Here is a 17,926-nt window from a genome sequence, read left to right on the forward strand (position 1 = left end):
ATGCCAGCACCTTTAGACAGCAGGTAGCAAATCTCAACAATTAGGGGTTCTAGGGACATTCCCTTATACATCACCATTATATCAACAGATTTCAAAGGGAGACCTCATTGTTGAATCCTCCAAGGATTCACCAGTTTTCCCAAGTAGAATCTTAATTTGGTACTGGAAACATTATCCAAAAACCCCTTTGAGCCTGTGTCCTCATGTCCTCTAAAGGAGTTGGCCTTTAAGAACATCTTTCTGATGGGAATCACATCTGCTAGACAAGTGTCAGAACTGTAGGCACGAGCAGTAGATAGGGAGCTCTGCTCTTTCCTTCAAGATGACAGTAGAGATAGTATTATCCTCCTTCTATCCTAATTCAAAGCACAGGAAGGAAAGGGAATCTCACTACCGTGATATACGTAGAACCATGAGCTTCTACTTGAGCAGGACTAAAACAGTTTTCAAAAGTCTGAGACACTAGTTGTGTTTTTCTTCTTTTTCAGGAGGTCCTCCTTGGGACAGAGTGTCCTTTTCCATGTTAAGTAGGTAGAGCAGAGGGTACATAATTCTAGCATATCAAGCCAGAGGTTTGGAGATGCCTCAAGACAACATGGTGCATTCACTAAGGGGGGCAGAGACATCAGCAACCTATAAATTATTTAGTCATTAGAGACAATCAATAAGACGGAAACATGGATATCAGTACAATCACTCATTAGGTACTACAGGATAGATAAGTTGGCCGCCATTGACGCAGCTTTTGACAGGAGGGTTCTACAACACACTCTCTAGACCTGGAAGCCGGATGACCCACCCTGGGGAACACTGCTTTTGTATGTCCCAAGAGTAACTACTGCCCTACTCCTAGGACCACTGGAGAATGGAAGATTTGTTTTCACTTGCCATGAAGCTTCCTTTCTCAGTGGTCCAGTAGTGGGGCGGTCCTACCCACCCGAGTTTCTTGGGGGCAGCTTCTAGGATTGGATAGAGAGTTACGGCAGTGGTCTTCCTTCCACAGGTGTCAGGGGAGGGACCTTACTATTTTAAAAAAAGATGAGGGAAATAGTTTTCTCTCATAGTATCATGATGGGGAGTCAGGGCTTGGGAACAGACTGGCAATTCCAGGGATAAGCCCTTCCCCTCCGGGATCAAAATCAGCTGACTGACCCTGCCTTTGGATAGGAGGAGCTATATCCCAAGAGTAAGGACTGCCCCACTCCTGGACCACTGAGAAAGGAAGCGTCACGGTAAGTGAAAACAAATCTTCCATTTTTGTGCCCATTAGTGAATGGCAGGTAAAAATCATTTAAATAAATATCATAAAAACTTCCACAATGAACTAGCTAGGACAGAATGTTTTTTAATCCATTCTTTTTCAAGCATTTGTCTTTAAACACAACAATGGAGACAAGGGGACATTTTTTAAGACAGCAAAATTAGCATGGAATAAAAGCAACAGATCTGGGATTTAATTTTAGTTCAGTACATTCATAAAATCTCTTGATTTGTTGTCAAATACATACTTGTCTGAGTAAAATTTAGATGGTTACAAATTTCTGGTTAGCAGTCAGATTTCAATTGAACTAATAGTTTTTTTACCCATTTTTATTCATTTAGGGACCCACTCTAACACGTATTTTTACACCTGCAGCCATGCTGTATTGCTTACTCAAAAACAGAAGCAACATTATCCTCAGTACTTGAGTACTTCAATAATTCTACTATGTTGCCTTGAGCAGCCCGTAGAGGCATGGTTTCTGCTGCTGCAACTTATCTCCAAAGCCACTCCTGCAGTTTCATATACTCTGCCTCCAGCCTGCTCAGTGGGAAGTTCTTTAGCAAGGAGGAGAGTTGAAGAGTGTTGCATCAAACAGGACGTGCCAAATGAGAACCCTAGTAGATCTCAGCCACTGAGCCCAGAGGGAAAAGATACAAATGGCGAGGAGCAAGTCACTATATTCAGTAAGGAGCAGGACTGTTTCTCCCAATACTGCTCCAGAAGTATATATTCCTGTGCACTGAACTCCATTCACCATAATTTTTCTGGATACAGGCACCAGACATTCTATAGAATTAGTTTCTATAACATTAGAGCATCCATACATCATTCCCCAGCTATATGCCCAAATCAATTTGCATTGGTGCAGACACGGGATGAGTAGTCATTTCTACCGAGAAATGCTTCTTGTAACAAAAGGATCCCCGTCAACCTTTCTGAACATCACTAATTTATATATTGACATATCTGAGCTGACAAATGTTTCTTTATAGCAGTATTCCTTAAGGAATACAAATTTATATCACTAATTTAAAAGAAGCTTTCAGTTCTGTACATGGAGACACCCCAATTCAAATCCTTTAGCACTCCAGAAAGAATGGAAATGTAGGCCTGGGATGTGAAATGTCAAAGAGCTGTTGGCACAATGAGGGTTGCCTTGGCAACAGCACTACTTTAATCATAATGTGAACACACTAACCTCCTGCACTCCCACAATGAGCACTAACAGACTCTGAGAAAACATTTTTTTTGTTTACCATCACACACTATGTAATGTTGAAGGAGTAGAAGAAACCTTTTTGACAGCTTTGTTGTCTCACTGAATCTCATCTGCTTTGTTAAGGGACTGAGGTAACCTCTCTCCTGGACATCTTTCAGCATTAGTTTTCCCATAATGAAATCTTAGGGATGTGGTAAAAAGTAATGTTTATATTGTCAAAATGGTTAGACGCAAGTCTGAAAGACACATGCAAACTAGCATACAGTTTTATAAGTGTCTTATATCAGGTTCAACATGGCCATTCTAACATTATGGACATTCTGATATTATGGAGACTCAGGTCTTCAAACCTAATAGGAACCCAAAGTGGCTTACATAATTCTGCTCTCCTCCATGTTGTCCTCACAACAACCTGGTGAGGTAGGTTAGTGTGACTGGTCCCAAGGTCACCCAATAAGCTTCTACAGCAGAGTGAGGATTCAAACATGGGCCTACCAGATTGTAGTCAAACACTCTAACCACGGCACTGTGCTGGCACAATCTTAGAAGTTCTGTGTCTCTGGCCTCCTGGGGAAAGGGGCCCCCTAGTGATAGATGAGAACCCCCCTGTAGTTGGTGCTTTCCTCAGCTTCGGTATTCTGTGCAATATGGATCTGGCTAGTGGAGGGATGCCAATATGCCTATGCCGTGCAAGCGGCTGTTCCTTGTGGGGAAGGCTGCTCTTGAGGTTTCCTGGAAGCTGACTAGGCTAAATGGTAGAAAATGTCTTTGGGCATGCACCCCCACCCCGCTGGTAACACCACTAATAAACTAGCAAAGAAGGAAGCACCAGCAGATCCTACTGTCTCGGTAGAAGCAGAACTAACACTGGCAGAGCTTCCTCTTGGGGGCTTTAAAAAAGTTTGTTCCTGAGTCCAAGGTGGATAGGAAAAGCAGCCCCATTCCAGGATCTTTTCCTCCAATGACGGAGAATCTGTGGTTTGTATTTTCTTCATAATGCTGTTTCTAACTCTGTTGCTTGAGTGTGTGCGGGCATGAGTAAAAAAGCATGAGTAAAAATCAACTAACTTTCCTCTTAACCATTATAAGGCAAGGATTTCTTTCAATTACTGCCCTGGCAGCTGCTTTCCAAGTCTCCAAGCAGTGAAAATATTAGCTGTTTTCACAGAGTGGCAGAGCATGTACACAGTTCCAAAATTTGCCACCATAGATGTGCATCCAGATAATGTAATGGCCTCTAGTATAAAAATATTTATTATAATAAAAATAAATAAAAGTGAGGAGGTGACACGTATCTTGCCGTTATGATCTCCCAAAGTATAACTATCATTTTGAGAGATCATTTAACCTTTGGCTTCCAGTTGCAAGGCATTAAGGTATCTATCAAGTACATTTTAATATTACCTCTTCTCCAAGGAAAGCAATAAAAATACAAAAAGGTAAGGATACCACTATCATTTCTTGTGAATCTTGCTGGACAATGCTAGGTGGCATAATGCTGAGCTAAACTGCCCACTGGTCTGATCCAACACAGAAAATTTGGCTTTTAGAATATTAACTGTTCTGAGTTAATTTCCAAATACTTAACTAAAGAGCTGCAGTCAGATAAGAGGTAGGACCCAGACTAAAGTGAATTGCCACTGATTTCCCCCTCCCTGCTGCAGGTCTCATATAATTTCTCAGGGTCACTGTAACTCATTACCACTACCACACACTATAAACCTTCCTGCACAGGTCTGGGGCAGTTCAAGGCAGTAACCATTCACTATTTGTCTAGTCCCTAATTATCAGGCAGAGAGCCCTGATCCAACTCCACAAAGTCCACTCTCCTTGTTCCAGGGATTTCACTAGATAGGCATCCAGTTCTCTATATTCACTTCTCATCATCCAGCTACTGCCCAGGGCTACTGGAGTAAAGGAGCTCAGTGTTTACTTCTTCTGTACACTGCCACCATTTAGTTAATTAGGACTATTGGTTGTGACCAGAATGATTTGTATGTGTGTTATTTCCTCTCAGCCAACAACTTCCAGTCAGCCAAGGTTAATACAGAAAAAAACACTTTTATTTACAAGATGTATAACACTAGAGTGAATTATTCAAACACATGGATACACTGTTTAGAGCTGAATTTATAATCCTCACACTCTTATAACAGTGAATGGTCACAGTATAATATAAGAGGTGACCACAGGCCTAAAATCCTTTCCCTCTCATTAACTGTCCAAACAGATTTCCAAGTGTTACTAGTCCAAGCATTCTGTTAGCTATCATTGGCTGTACCTCAGGAGAGGTAGAGCTGGAGCTGAAACTGGTCCTGTCCATCACGCACCCCTATCCCCCAGGAGCAGCATTTTATAGAGACCAGTGGGTTCCAGCAGGACAGGGAGGCTGGAAAGTTCCACTGCCACTGGAAAATTTAGTCAGGAGCCAACACAAGGTAGACTGTATTCAACATTTCCCCCTCTCTTATAAATCAGCTAAGGATATGGAATGTAACTCTGCACCTGATTTGAGATTTCACACTACTTTCAGTGTAGATGGAGTAAAATAAACACTACTTGTGTAATTCAATCATTATAGTTTCCATACTTTCAAAAAAAAAGTGGTGTTAATTTTACTATGAAGCAGAACCAAGAAGCAGTGCAGCGTAGTGATTAGTGTTGAACTGGAGGCTAAGGTTTAAATTCCCACTTAGCCATGAAGCTCATTGGTGGCCACGGGGCAGTCTTGTTTTTTCAGTCTAGCTTATTTGACAAGATTGAGGTAAGGATAAAATGCAAAATAATCATGTATGCTACCCTGAACTCCTTGGAGGAAGAGTGGGATAAGAGTAATTGACGGTGAGATAACACTTTTTTAAAAAAAGGATCCTTATAGTACTATATAACATTTGAAGAATATTTGTCAATATCTGCCACACATTTCAAAAATTGAAAATTGATTTATCAATCAGATTATTTTTTTGTCTGAATCTACATAAAACTAGTCACATTGTTCAGGAAGCAAAAATGGGATCAGGCACTATTTACCCAAATGCCTAACAATGACAGTTGCACCATGGAAACCAATTTAAATTAGTCCTGCTCAGTTCAAGCCACAGGTTTCCTGCACTGCATTACTGGCACACTATATCTTTGGTAAACATAACTATGAATGCTGCATAGGATCTTCTATCTCAGGAAGGGAAAAGAGGGGAAATATCTCTTCTAAAGCCTGTAAAACAACACTAAGAAACCTTACTTTCACTAAGAACATTATCTGAAACTCCTCATTCAAGTCACAAAGAAATATTTACCAATGGGAATTTTATTTGGACAGTGCAATATTTTTACTTTAAAATTCTAGGCTTCCTTCTCACTATCCTCAGGGAGATTGACCAATTATAACTGTTAACTGTTTGCCTTACACAGGCAATCAAATATACTTTTTTAATACTTTTCAGCAACAGCTGCTGTTATTCATCTCTCATTCAATAATAACCAGTATTGTCAAAGTTTGTCTCCTACAAGCTGAAGATAGTCTCATTACTCAAAATGTTATGGAAGAAATACTCAAGACATGACAAAGTAAATTGCGTTTCACCGTATCTTTTTTTCATCTTCCTGCGGCTGTGGGAACACACAGATCGATACTCTTCAGCATGAGCACTCCATACTGAAATTTTCATTTGCTCCAAACAGCAACAAAAAGACCTTAAGCATGCCCTGTCACTTTTGGTTTAGAAGGAAATGCACTAATAAACTGTTACCCCTGGGTCATCTTTGACAACGGGCGATACTATGCCAGCTCTTATTAAAGGCAATTCATATCAGTGGCCCAAAAATTTCCTTTAAAATTACCATCTTTTGTATCCATGTAGCAGGATGTCAGCTTTAAAGTGCCACTGAGATATAGGACCTGTCACTATAGTTAATTTTCAGCACAGTTTTAACACCAGGGTAGTTCATCCCCCAGGGTACCTTTTTGACTAACAAGGTTTATTTGGTAGTTATCCAGACAAACAAGAAAACATTAGTACCACATATTGCTTTTCAAATAGAACAAGGAGCAATGAACTCTATGTGCACAAGCTTTACAATGATATCCAAAGCACAACATAGGAATTCAGTACAGTAGTTAAAGCTATCAAATGGGAGGGGTGCAGAGGGAGAACCCAAATGCCTTTGGAAAGCATTTCCTGCCAGTGACTATGCTCCCCTCCAACTTTAATCTAAAACAACGAGTCCAAGAATTGATTGTAACCATGATTCATTACAGCACAGAAGCCCAGCATCAAACATTCATCTCAATCTAGTATTTCAACATTGTATGCTCTAAGATAAAAAGGGCATTATTTCTCATCAGTCTCAATTGGTAATTCCTCCTTTTCACACATGTGCACAAATCACAAACAACGTTTGAGGGAGGGGCTTTACAATGAACAGCCTGTTATAATCCTTGTAAAAATCACAGAGCTCTTCAAATTCCTTTTTCTACTAATTCAGGAGTAGGATGCAAGGGCTGCTTAAAGCTGCTGGGCAAACACAATTTCAGCTTCCTAAGGGAGGTCCCCTTCCAGGTCTCTTTGAAGTCCTCCAAGGATCCTGGACAATCAGACAACTTGAAACTTTTAATTTATCCAAATTTGATTATTGCAAAGAAATCATTTTTCACAGTAACAAAGAAACTTCTAAAACAACAACAACAACAACAACATTCGATTTATATACCGCCCTTCAGGACAACTTAATGCCCACTCAGAGCGGTTTACAAAGTGTTATTATTATAAAGGAAAACATAGAAGTAAATGATTAAATTTTAAAAAGTAAACAAGACATTCATCTGTATGAATGAAAAGAAAATGAAAAATGAAACAGAAGAATCCTTCAGAATGTCAACTTTTGTAGAAACCAGTTGCACAGCTTCATTCTTATAAGGATTTCTGCTCTATTATAGCGGGTTCACTTCTATACCATTTCTGTTCAAAGGTTTCATGAAATAAGCTGAAAGTATGGTCAAGTATCATAAGAATATATGGTTTTAGGAATAAAAAGCAAAAATCTTGTAACGTTACCTCGAACAATAAGCTGAGCAAAGTTAGAGACTCCAGATCCTCTCTCAGACTGTGTAACACACCGATATAAATCCTGATCCATTTTGGTCACTTCTTGAAGTTTAAAAGTAGCTGCAAATCGTCTGTGATTTATATTTTTAGTTTGAGCCACTGGAATATCTTCACCATTTCGTCTCTGGAAAGAAAGGAAAGCAAAAGATACAATGATTTTAAAAATGTACTTTTGGTCATACAACTTTCAGCAGGTTATCGGCATTAAGCACATTTCAAAATCCGATCCTCCCATTTTACCAAGCCTTTGTTAGTGAACAGTGGCATAGACCCCCACCCCCATGTTCTCCTTCTTCCAACAGTCTCCAATATACGGATGATACCCAACTCTGTATCTCGCTATCCAGGTCCCCACGGGATGCAGTAGAAATCTTGGAGTGCTGCCTGACAGCTACGGTGAAATGGCTGAAAAAGAACAAATTGAAATTGAACCCAGACAAGATGGAAGTGATGCTTACTGGGAAGGCAGAAATCTTAAAGGGCATCATACTCCCCACTTTTGATGGAGTTCGTTTGACCTTTGCAGACTTGGTTAAGAGCCTAGGGGTTATACTGGATCCAATGCTACTACTAGAAAAACAAGCTAAGGCAGCTGCAAAAAATGCTTTCTATAACCTCACTCTAGCCTAGAATATGGCTTCTTACTCAACACGGCCAACCTGGCCACCTGGAGCCATGCTATGGTAACATCAACTACTATAATACACTATACTATAATGCACTATACTTAGATCTCCCATCTAACTAGAAGACTCCAATTGGTGCAAAATGCTGCAGCGTGACTGTTATCAGGAGCGAGCAGGAGCATGAACATCACCCCCATTCTGCAGTCACTCTATTGGCTACCTATCAGTTACCGTGCTCAGTTCAAGGTATTGGTTATCGCATACAAAGCTCTTCATGGACTTGGTATGGCATACCTACGGGACCACCTCCCTCCCTATGTTCCTCAATGGCAACTTCACTCATATGAACAGGGTTTTCTGTAGGTGCCACCCTACACATGGACGAAATCAACAGCAGCCTGCACATGGGCTTTCTCTGTGGTGGCCCCTACCCTATAGAACAGCCTGCCTGAGAAGGTCAGAAGAGCCCCACTCTCCTAGCTTTCCACAAACTATGCAAAACCAAATTATTCAAAAAGGCTTTTGTATTGTAGGGAGGGGTCTCAGATGCTCCACCAATGAGTTAGGGACCATAGACTTCACCCATAGACTTCACCACTATATTTCCTTATGTACTGTCTGTTGTTTTAAATATGTGTTCCTATGACAGCTCTGGTCAACAGAGTGACCATTTTAAATTCTGACACTATGAGGTATAGGTTTAGATCCCTAAGATCTAGTATAGGGCAAAAATCTCCATCTTTCTTAGGAGCTAAGAAAAATCTGGAGAAGAAACCGTATTTAGTGTCAGTGCTCTGAATTTCTTGAATGGCCCCCTTTTCCAGGAGGGACTGTATCTCCTCAGCTAATTTTCACAAGAAATTATTTACAGCAGCAGTGGGCAGTATACATCCAGGCAATTCAATGAACTTTAACCCATAGTCATTTCTCACTATGGCTAACACCCAAGAATCAGATGTTATTGATTTCTATTCAAGAGAAATAATTTGCCAATCTGTCTCTGCACCAACAATTAGGGTTAGAGATGTTAGAATTTAGTCAGAACTGCCTGGCAGGACCACGAGGGTCCTTGTGTTATTCCGAATGCTGTGAGGGCTTGGGTCTGTACAGAGTCCGTCTTCTTGACTGGGACTGAGGTGGAGAGCTCAAAGGATGTTGTAATGTCTACTGGCTCTGTCGGAACTGTCAATGAGGACTTTCATATTGTTGATAAGGTAGTGTGGAAAGTAACTGGACTTATAAGCATGCTTCTCAACAGGAGTCATGCCCAAAGATTCTGCTGTTTGTCTATTCTTTTTCTGTTGGGATAGTCTTTCTTCTGTCTTCGAGAAGAGAGATGAACCCTCAAAAAGAAGTTCCTTGACCCTGGGTCTTGTTTCAGGAGGGAGAGCCACGGATCTGAACCAAGAATGGCATCTCATAAGCACTCTCCTGCCATGCCTCTTGCTTAGGTGTTGACAGTGTGTCCACCCATATTCATTTGCTACTTTGACAGTCTGATGGCTTTTCTGTGCAGCAGGTTGACCGTAGTCTTCTGGGAGGTCAGGAATATAAGATAACAGTTGCTTCTAGAGCTATAATTGGTAACTTCCCATGATAGTCTGGTAGTTGGCATCACATAGGTTTAAGGCTGAGACAGAGTACTGCCTTCTGCCCAAACCATCTAGTTTCCAGCCCTCTCTGTCAGGTGGACCCAAGCGTAGTCCTGGATGATGATGTTGCTGCGCCTCTTCCATATACAGTTATGATGATGGTTGGTGCTTCATTAGGTATGGCCATGTGTTATATCTGATCTTATATATGTGCTCAATCTTTTTAGATATAGTGGGGAGCACTGCAGGTCTTTTCCATATGTTGGTGATCAACTCTTCTAAACCTTGAAGGATAGGGAGGGCTATGACAGAAGGCGAAACTGCATAGCGGTGGCTGAGGAGTTTATCCTTCATCTTCAGATCAAACAAGGATACATCCAATTCCAGTGCCCTTGTCATCCTGGACATCTTCTCTGAGAAGATCCAAAACTCTGACCCACATTATCGTCAGATGACGGATCTGAAGCTGTCTCCGATCTGACCTCAGAGGAAGGCGCCACAGGCTCACCCTCTTCTTCCAAGTCACATTGAGAGTGTAGCTCAGAAGGGTAGCCATCTCCAATCCAATAATGTAGATGGTCTTGGATCTGATGAAGTATGACTACTTAGCCCTTTAGGCAATTCACAACGGTAAGGCAGGAGAATGCAGCATGCATTGTGATGCTGGTGAGCATACAATAGTGATACCAGTTCCAAAGAAGGACATGGATTCCAATCGGTGATTACCTTGATCCGTAGGATCAGCTCCGATGAGCACTATACTTGGAGCCTAGATTTGCTGTGAGCCCCAGACCTAGAGTGAAATCTCTGTTCTGAAAAGTACCTCTGATCCGAGAGGGTCCTCAGAGAATGGGATTTTCTACCCATTGGATCTGATCTCAATGTCAACCTTGAAGATTAAACGGATACACTTCTTTGTGGCAGATAACTTAGCTGCCAGAGGGTTGAAGCCAGATAATATTTTCTCCCAAAGTACAGTCTGTAAACGGATACCCTTCTTGTTTCTAGTCTTAGGGGGGAAATGCTGGCAAACTTTACAGGCTGTGACATTATGGGTTTCTCCCAAACAGAGCAAGCAAAGATTGTGTTCATCTGTGTGGGTCATCTTAGTAGCACATCTATTGCATTTTTTGAAAAGTGTCCTGTGAGACATTCTGAGGGACAGCAATAGTATCAAAAGTGAAGTCAGATGAGCCTGGTCAAAACCTTCTGAAACATACAAGCTGAATCACAAACCATAAGAGGAATGAAGACAGTCTGGAAGTTAATGTAAGCCAGAAAACAAAACAAAAAAACAGTCGATGACAGAAACAACGGAGTTCACGAGCAAGTTCTTTTCATCATGGTGGCTAAGAGAGAACTGAGGGGGAGGGGTCGCTCCTCCCGGGTAGTCACATGCTCATTTAGGTGGGAAAATGAGAGGGAGAAGCAGCTCCCTGATGGAGCTCTATGGAAGTGATAGAAACTTCTCTGGTTGGCAGGCCTATGCATGTGCAGTCCTAATGTGTGCCTGCACAGAGGAATGGAGATGAACAGTTAGAAATCACTAATGGTAATGTATCACTAATTGTATATGACAATGGCAGCAAAACTGTTATAGGCTCAAAAATGGAAAACTGACACTCCTAAAATAGAGGAAAGGCGGGTGAAGATGTTGGAGCTTGTAGAGATGGTCAAACTTCCTTTCTTCATAACTGTGGGGTTCTTTAATTTTGTTCAAAAATTCTTAATAAAATTTATTATAAAAGAAACAAAAAGTGTATTCTCCCAGGATAACTTTGATATTTAACCCAACATTTTCTATTTGAGTATACCGTTTTGGTAAGCAAGAGTGATAACAACATTTGAGAGTACCATTTAAAATGCTTCATCATCGTGAGATTTTTGAAAAAGAAAATGATTCTTTCATTATCCTATGAGCGTAATTTAAGCAACACAATGGAGCAAGTAGGGGAGGGAGTCCCAAGAGGACATTTTCAGTGAACCAGACCAATGTTCGATTCAACTGATTGACGTAAGGCTAGAATAATAAAACAATACAGGGAACTAATGAATATGCCACTGAATAGAGTAACTGAAATACTTGCTTTAAAAGTCATGAAAAAGCAACAGTCACTGCAGTTACTACAAAACTACAAACTGGCAGAATAAAGGAATCATAACATATTACACATGGTCAGTGATATGACCTACAGCTTGTAAACACTGAATAATTTGACAATAGAAGTTTCTAACCAGTAGTGTAATATTACAATTTTAGTAGGAGTTAGGCATCCCTAGAGAGAATACACAGCTAACAACCACCAAGGCTACAGAATGAAGCTTTTTTGACTCTTGGCTATTGTCTACAGGAGGACTTAGCCTACTGAGGTAGAACGACATTCAGATCAGGAGGAACTTCTCATTTGCTGCTGTACAAGGTAAAGCAACAAGAAATTGCAAATGAAGGAACCAGGGGAAATGATCACATTTGTCTGAGAAGGAAAAGCTCCCTGCAAACCTATATGACAGAGATGTCTTCAAAGACTGAATGCAGAGTGACAAGAAAGACTTGACACACAAACAACAGGACATCTCAGTAAAACAAGAAGTTAGAAAATCACAATCTATGTCTAGTGTTATTAGCAGAGTTTCTAAAACATTCTTAATATGACTATGATGTTCCATCCTCCTTTCTCCCTCTTCTTTGTCCTTAAGCAGCAGAAATGGCACCAGAGACATTTTTAAAATTCAAAAGTAACTATTTTATTTATTTTAGAGGGGAAAGGTCAGGTGAAATAAGGGGTTGAAAATTTCTGAGGTAATTCAACATAGAAATCTCTGAAGTAAAATCAGTACACAGACTTTAGTTCTTTTGCTATTCAGATACTTAAATTCTTATGTTTAGAGGCTTTTGTTCCCGTGCTTTCCCCAAACACTGTAGTATACTTCCTTTTAGTATTCTCTTTCTCTTTGGGGTTTAAGAAAGCTGGTACCCACCTTCTAGTACCCTAAACCCCTTCTCTTCCAACACCAGTGCTTTCCTTCAGTTTTTACAGAATCTTAAGGTCTCAAAAAGGCAGTTTCCAACCACAGCAACCAGGGATCTCTTCACTTTCCAAAGCAAACTCCCTGTTTAGCTCTCCAGAGCTATCTCCATTTCCTTAGAAGATCGATCCCCTTTCTTCAGCTCAAATGGGTGTCTGCACCTATGTACCAAACTTTCTTGCCAACTTTTCCCCAGTTCTCCTGTCAGTGTTAAACTGTTCTCTGTTAGGAATCCATCTCCCAATTGTTCATACTGGATTCCACGCAGCTATGGCTGAAAAAAGACCATCCTCTTTCCAACTCAGGCTACCCAATCAGATGCATTGGTGTGGCCTATTACTCAAAGCTCTCTGTGTCTGCGAGGAATTAACTTTTAACAATCCTTCAGCTGTTTGTACAGCACTTCCAGGTTTTTAAAAAGTGCAGTCCGTCACAATGACACAGGATTCTCAAACAATATATAGATGTACTCTTTTTGGACAAGTTTGGGGCAAAATAGAGAAGGTTTTCATATAGACGGTTAAAGAATATTTGAAGGCAATTAAAATAAAACATTGGGATAATCCACAATAACAAACAATGGCAGGCAAAGAACTTTCACCATGAAAACCCTAGTTTATTTTATACAACCAATTATTATCTTATTAAGATGCCTCATTTCTGAATTCAAGCAGGAACATTAAAACACAAAGCAGCATACAACTACCCAATATGTCCCACTATTATTTAAGCATACTTATAGCCTTCCCTTCCCTTCAAGAATACAGAACAATATGCATGAGTGTATTATCCAGAAATGTAGCAAAGAGCACATCAGCATTTTCAACAGTATTACTGTGAAGTCTACCAACTAGTGGTCTTTTGTGAGAACTGCACCTTAAATTAATGGAAGCTTGTAGTTCATTGAACAATTAACTCAATGGCAAGTCATTAGAGTGTACATAGTTAATTGTCAACACCATCATTCACATATATTGAAAATAAGTCTTTATTTTACAGGGAAGTTTATGTTACTTTGCATCACCTCCATTTGGCTCAGTTCTTACTGAGAAATCTTTAAATGAAGCCTCAACACTCAAATACACAATCAGGTACACAGGGAGGCTCCTTGAATCCCTTTGACTGTGGGCAGGATCCCATTCGCTGTTACAAGTTATAGATTTATGGGGTGGTTTACTTCAATTGAATGCATCTTATCTAAAAACTGGAAATTACTAAGAACGGAAAGGGAATACTGTTAGGTAGCTTCTCTTAAACATGCTAAAGGTATCTTAAAATACAAGATTACTTGTGTCAAGGAGCTCCAGACCCCTGGGGCCCAGCCCAGCTCAGGGGAAGGGACACAGGCTGCCTGGAAGGTCCTGTTGCAAATAGCAAACCAAGTAAGCTGCCACCAGCTCCCCAGTCTATCCCTAGGCTAAGGAGTTAGGGAGCAAAGCTCCAGAGCCTATTAGGGAATTTAGCCAAAGCAAAGTCTACCTTGCAAGGATAAACTTACAGGCAGAGTTCACAGCAAAAGAATAGTTGTTTGGTAGGTGGATCTCAAGCACACATAGGGTGGTGAGTTCAACAAAGGTTTTATAGCAGTGAGGCTTCAGAGTCTTAATAACCCACACAAGATAAAAATATAAAGGTTTATTAATTCCAGGTGCAGGGTTATCACACACAAGACAAAAAGTGAGTACAAACAAACAAAAACCTACAGCAGTAAGCTCTACATACCACAGTAAATTCTTAGGAGGCAAAGCAAGTTGGTTTCTCAGTTGTAGCAAGCAAAAGTCCCACAAAACAGCAAGGCAAAAGATGGAGCTTCAGTCCTTCTCAACAAATAGAGCCAGAAACAAAGCAAAAGAGCATAGGCAGAGGTCTAAGGTAGACGCTCAACAAAAGCTTCTCCATGTTGGTTAACAGCCAGTTTATATTGGTTCAAGCTGGAACCAAAGTGAGGCAGGCCTAACCACACCCGCTCCCAACCTGACCACATCACCTGACAAGTACACAAAGGGACGTGTGGAAGGTCTGCAGCTCTTGGCACACGACCCCAAACTACAGGTGTGAAGTTAATTACCAATTAGCTAGTAAGAACAGCTTATCTTGACTCAAGGACAGAGCATACATAACTTACTGCTAGCAAAAGTGAAAAGCCTCTCCAAAAGGGGGAATTTCTCCAGCCAAGGAAGCCTCCAACCTAGCTCTCAAAAGGGCTTCCTATACTCTTAAACATTTTTTCTTTACAACTTGTTCATTGCTTTTTAAAAAGTGACTAGTAACATCTACTAATCTAAAAACAGTAAACACTAATAACAACAACATTCGATTTATATATCGCCCTTCAGGATGACTTAACACCCACTCAGAGTGGTTTACAAAGCATGTCATTATTTTACCCACAACAAAACACCCTGTGAGGTCGGGGGGGGGGGGGGCGCTAAGAGAGCTAGAGGCTGTGACTGACCCAAGGTCACCCAGCTGGCTTCAAGTGGAGGAGTGAGGAATCAAACTCGGTTCTCCATATTAGAATCCCGCGCTCTTAACCACTACACAAAACTGGCTCTAATACTATTCTTTCTGGTCAGTCCAGTTTTGGCAGAACCATTAAAACAAAAGAAATATATTTGATGGGAGATGTGGGTGTTCAGCAGCATATGCCCACAGCAGGTAGTTTTTAATACCTGGAAACTATTACTGAAATCCAACCAAATATGGGGCATGCCTTATATCTAAGTAAGGTTGCACCAATGGTACAATTTCTTTTAAGTATCTAAAATATTTATTAGTTGCTTTTCCTCCAAAGGTGATCAAGACAGCTTCTTTCATTTTTATTTTTAAGATATTGAAAAAGAATGAGATATATACAAAAGTAGTAAATAATGGGAAAGGAAGACAGGGAAAAGATGACAGATGCAGACATGTTATTAAAAAGTTACAAATGCTATGCATTTGTGGTAGGGAGGGGTTGTCTAAAAATGTTGCAGTCTAGTTATCTAATATCTAATATATTAACTATATCAGATAACTATGTTATAATTAGCTAATATATAAAGTTTCATAGATGCAGTTTCCCCTATCACAGAACTGTAGACAAGAAACATTGTTAATCTGCTAACTGTACCCCAATAACAGCGTTCTTCAAAGGAAAAGAATTGAATGATCTTACTACATAAATCCATGTTATCAAGTGTTATCACGGACTCAAATTGCTTATAAAATGTTCTGAAATAAACATACTGAAATACACACGGGAATTGCAAGAAATCTAGTTTAAGATTAGAGTGTACATACCAGGTACAGAGAAATGAGAAAAACAGCAGACTTCTGTTAGTTGTGATTAGAGATGGGCACGAACCGAAATATAAACCAAAGTTCACGATGAACCAGGCCAGTTCGTGGTTCATGAACCAGCGGTTCATCAGAGCTCATTTCTGACGAACCGCCCTGAACTTTAGGCTGGTTCATTTGGTTGTAATCAAAGAAAAAAAAGGCTCTTTTAGGGAACTCTATCAAGAGCCATTGGAAAGACGCTTTTCTGGCAAGATATGTAGAAAAGGAAGACACCTCCTGAAGAATGATGTAACGCTGGATATGTTGTAAGCTTGAGCTAATTTGCAGAACTGAGTCTAGAGGGACAGGACCTGCAGCAATACTCTGAATCATGTGTCACCACTGTTGCAGCATAGTAATGAGACAGAACAAGATGAAGCATAAAGTGCTTACAAGACAGTAGCAGTGAAAGGAAAAGGAAACCCAAGGAGATCTTTCTGAATTAGTTGTGCAGTAAGGAGGAAAAGTAAAGAAGTGTGAAGCAAGAAATCTTTAAAAGCAATGTTGTCTAAAAGCAGTACACAGGAGGATCCAGAAAGAATTGATTTAGAAAGCAGTAGCTTAGAATCTAAACAAAGAGCTACACTACAACAGCCATTTCAATAGCCAGGAAGGAGAACAAGCTTTAAAAGAATAGGAAGAACTCAATATCCCAGACCCTTCAGCACTTTCACTATGGGAGAAATAACTGGTTTTCATTGATATTTCCTTCCCCTTCAATTTGAATAGCCACACCCGTGCTATAACCCTCGCCAGTATCCAATTCTCAGCTAATTTTACAGTGAAACTGTTTCTAAGCATTCATACTATTTACAATGGCAAAGGCATGTAAACAAACTATAAAAAGATGCCCCCTCATTAGAGGTACTTAGTGGTGAAAGTGTCCTAAAAAAATAAGAACATCTTCATAATTTATACGGGGCACGCAAATCCTAATGGATATCTTCACTGGCAGAGAAGGATTTCAGTAAGCAGAGCATGACTTCTGCATCTATCCCTACCTGCTGTAGTCCAAAATGCCTCCCCATGCTGCTCTTGGGAAACAGGCTCTCCCTGCTCTCCCCCTGCCCCCTTGGGGCATCATGAAGGGAGAATCTGAAAAAATCACAACTTTTTCAACAGTCTGCAGGTGTGAAACTACAGTCAATCGTCTAGAGCATGTATCTTCAACATACTTCTGAGGGAGAATCCCTGTTTATGGCATGTACATATCACAATTATGAGCAGACGTATTCAACACATGGTGAATAAAATACCCGTAGGATTAAATTTATATTTCACCTTTCCAAAGGAATGACTCAGACTGTTGCAAATTATAAGTAATCACAAATAATGTTCCTATTGAAAAAACAATGTTCTACCAGTAGAGTCAGAGAACAGCAAAGAAAAGCAGAGGAGCAGTTATAACAGGGAGGGAAAGAGGCAAGATATGGTTAATGCAAAAGGCCCATCAGATATTATGTGCAACCCACCACAGAGTGTCTATAGAAAGCTAGTATAGGATAGTAGTTAGAGTGTTGGCAAAGACTTTGGAGACCTGAGTTCAAATCCACACATATATCTTAATATGAAGCAAGTGTAAATACACTGGACATATCCACCATCTTGGCTTGGGGACAGGAAAGAGTCAAACTAATGTTCAAGACTTCACCAGATAAACAGGATTATTCCATTGCCCCAGAGATCTCCGACTACCTGCCTAACTCAGGGGTGCATTTGCTTGCTACGCTATTCAGATTTTAAAGTCTTCATTTCAGCAAAAGTCTAGGTAT

The 17,926-nt window shown here is 40.3% G+C and overlaps 1 protein-coding gene across 4 annotated transcripts in view; it reads right to left on the bottom strand.

The window, feature by feature from the left end:
* Positions 1–17,926, bottom strand: part of PTPRK (protein tyrosine phosphatase receptor type K) — a 610,223-nt gene that overhangs the window by 276,402 nt on the left and 315,895 nt on the right. For all 4 annotated transcript variants that reach the window (XM_054970457.1, XM_054970449.1, XM_054970440.1 and 1 more), the window contains exon 6: positions 7,538–7,712. In XM_054970457.1, coding sequence (XP_054826432.1) covers positions 7,538–7,712 — 175 coding nt within the window. The remainder of the gene's footprint in view (positions 1–7,537; positions 7,713–17,926) is intronic.

Source organism: Eublepharis macularius, chromosome 1 (assembly GCF_028583425.1).
Source record: "Eublepharis macularius isolate TG4126 chromosome 1, MPM_Emac_v1.0, whole genome shotgun sequence".
Lineage (NCBI taxonomy): Eukaryota > Metazoa > Chordata > Lepidosauria > Squamata > Eublepharidae > Eublepharis > Eublepharis macularius.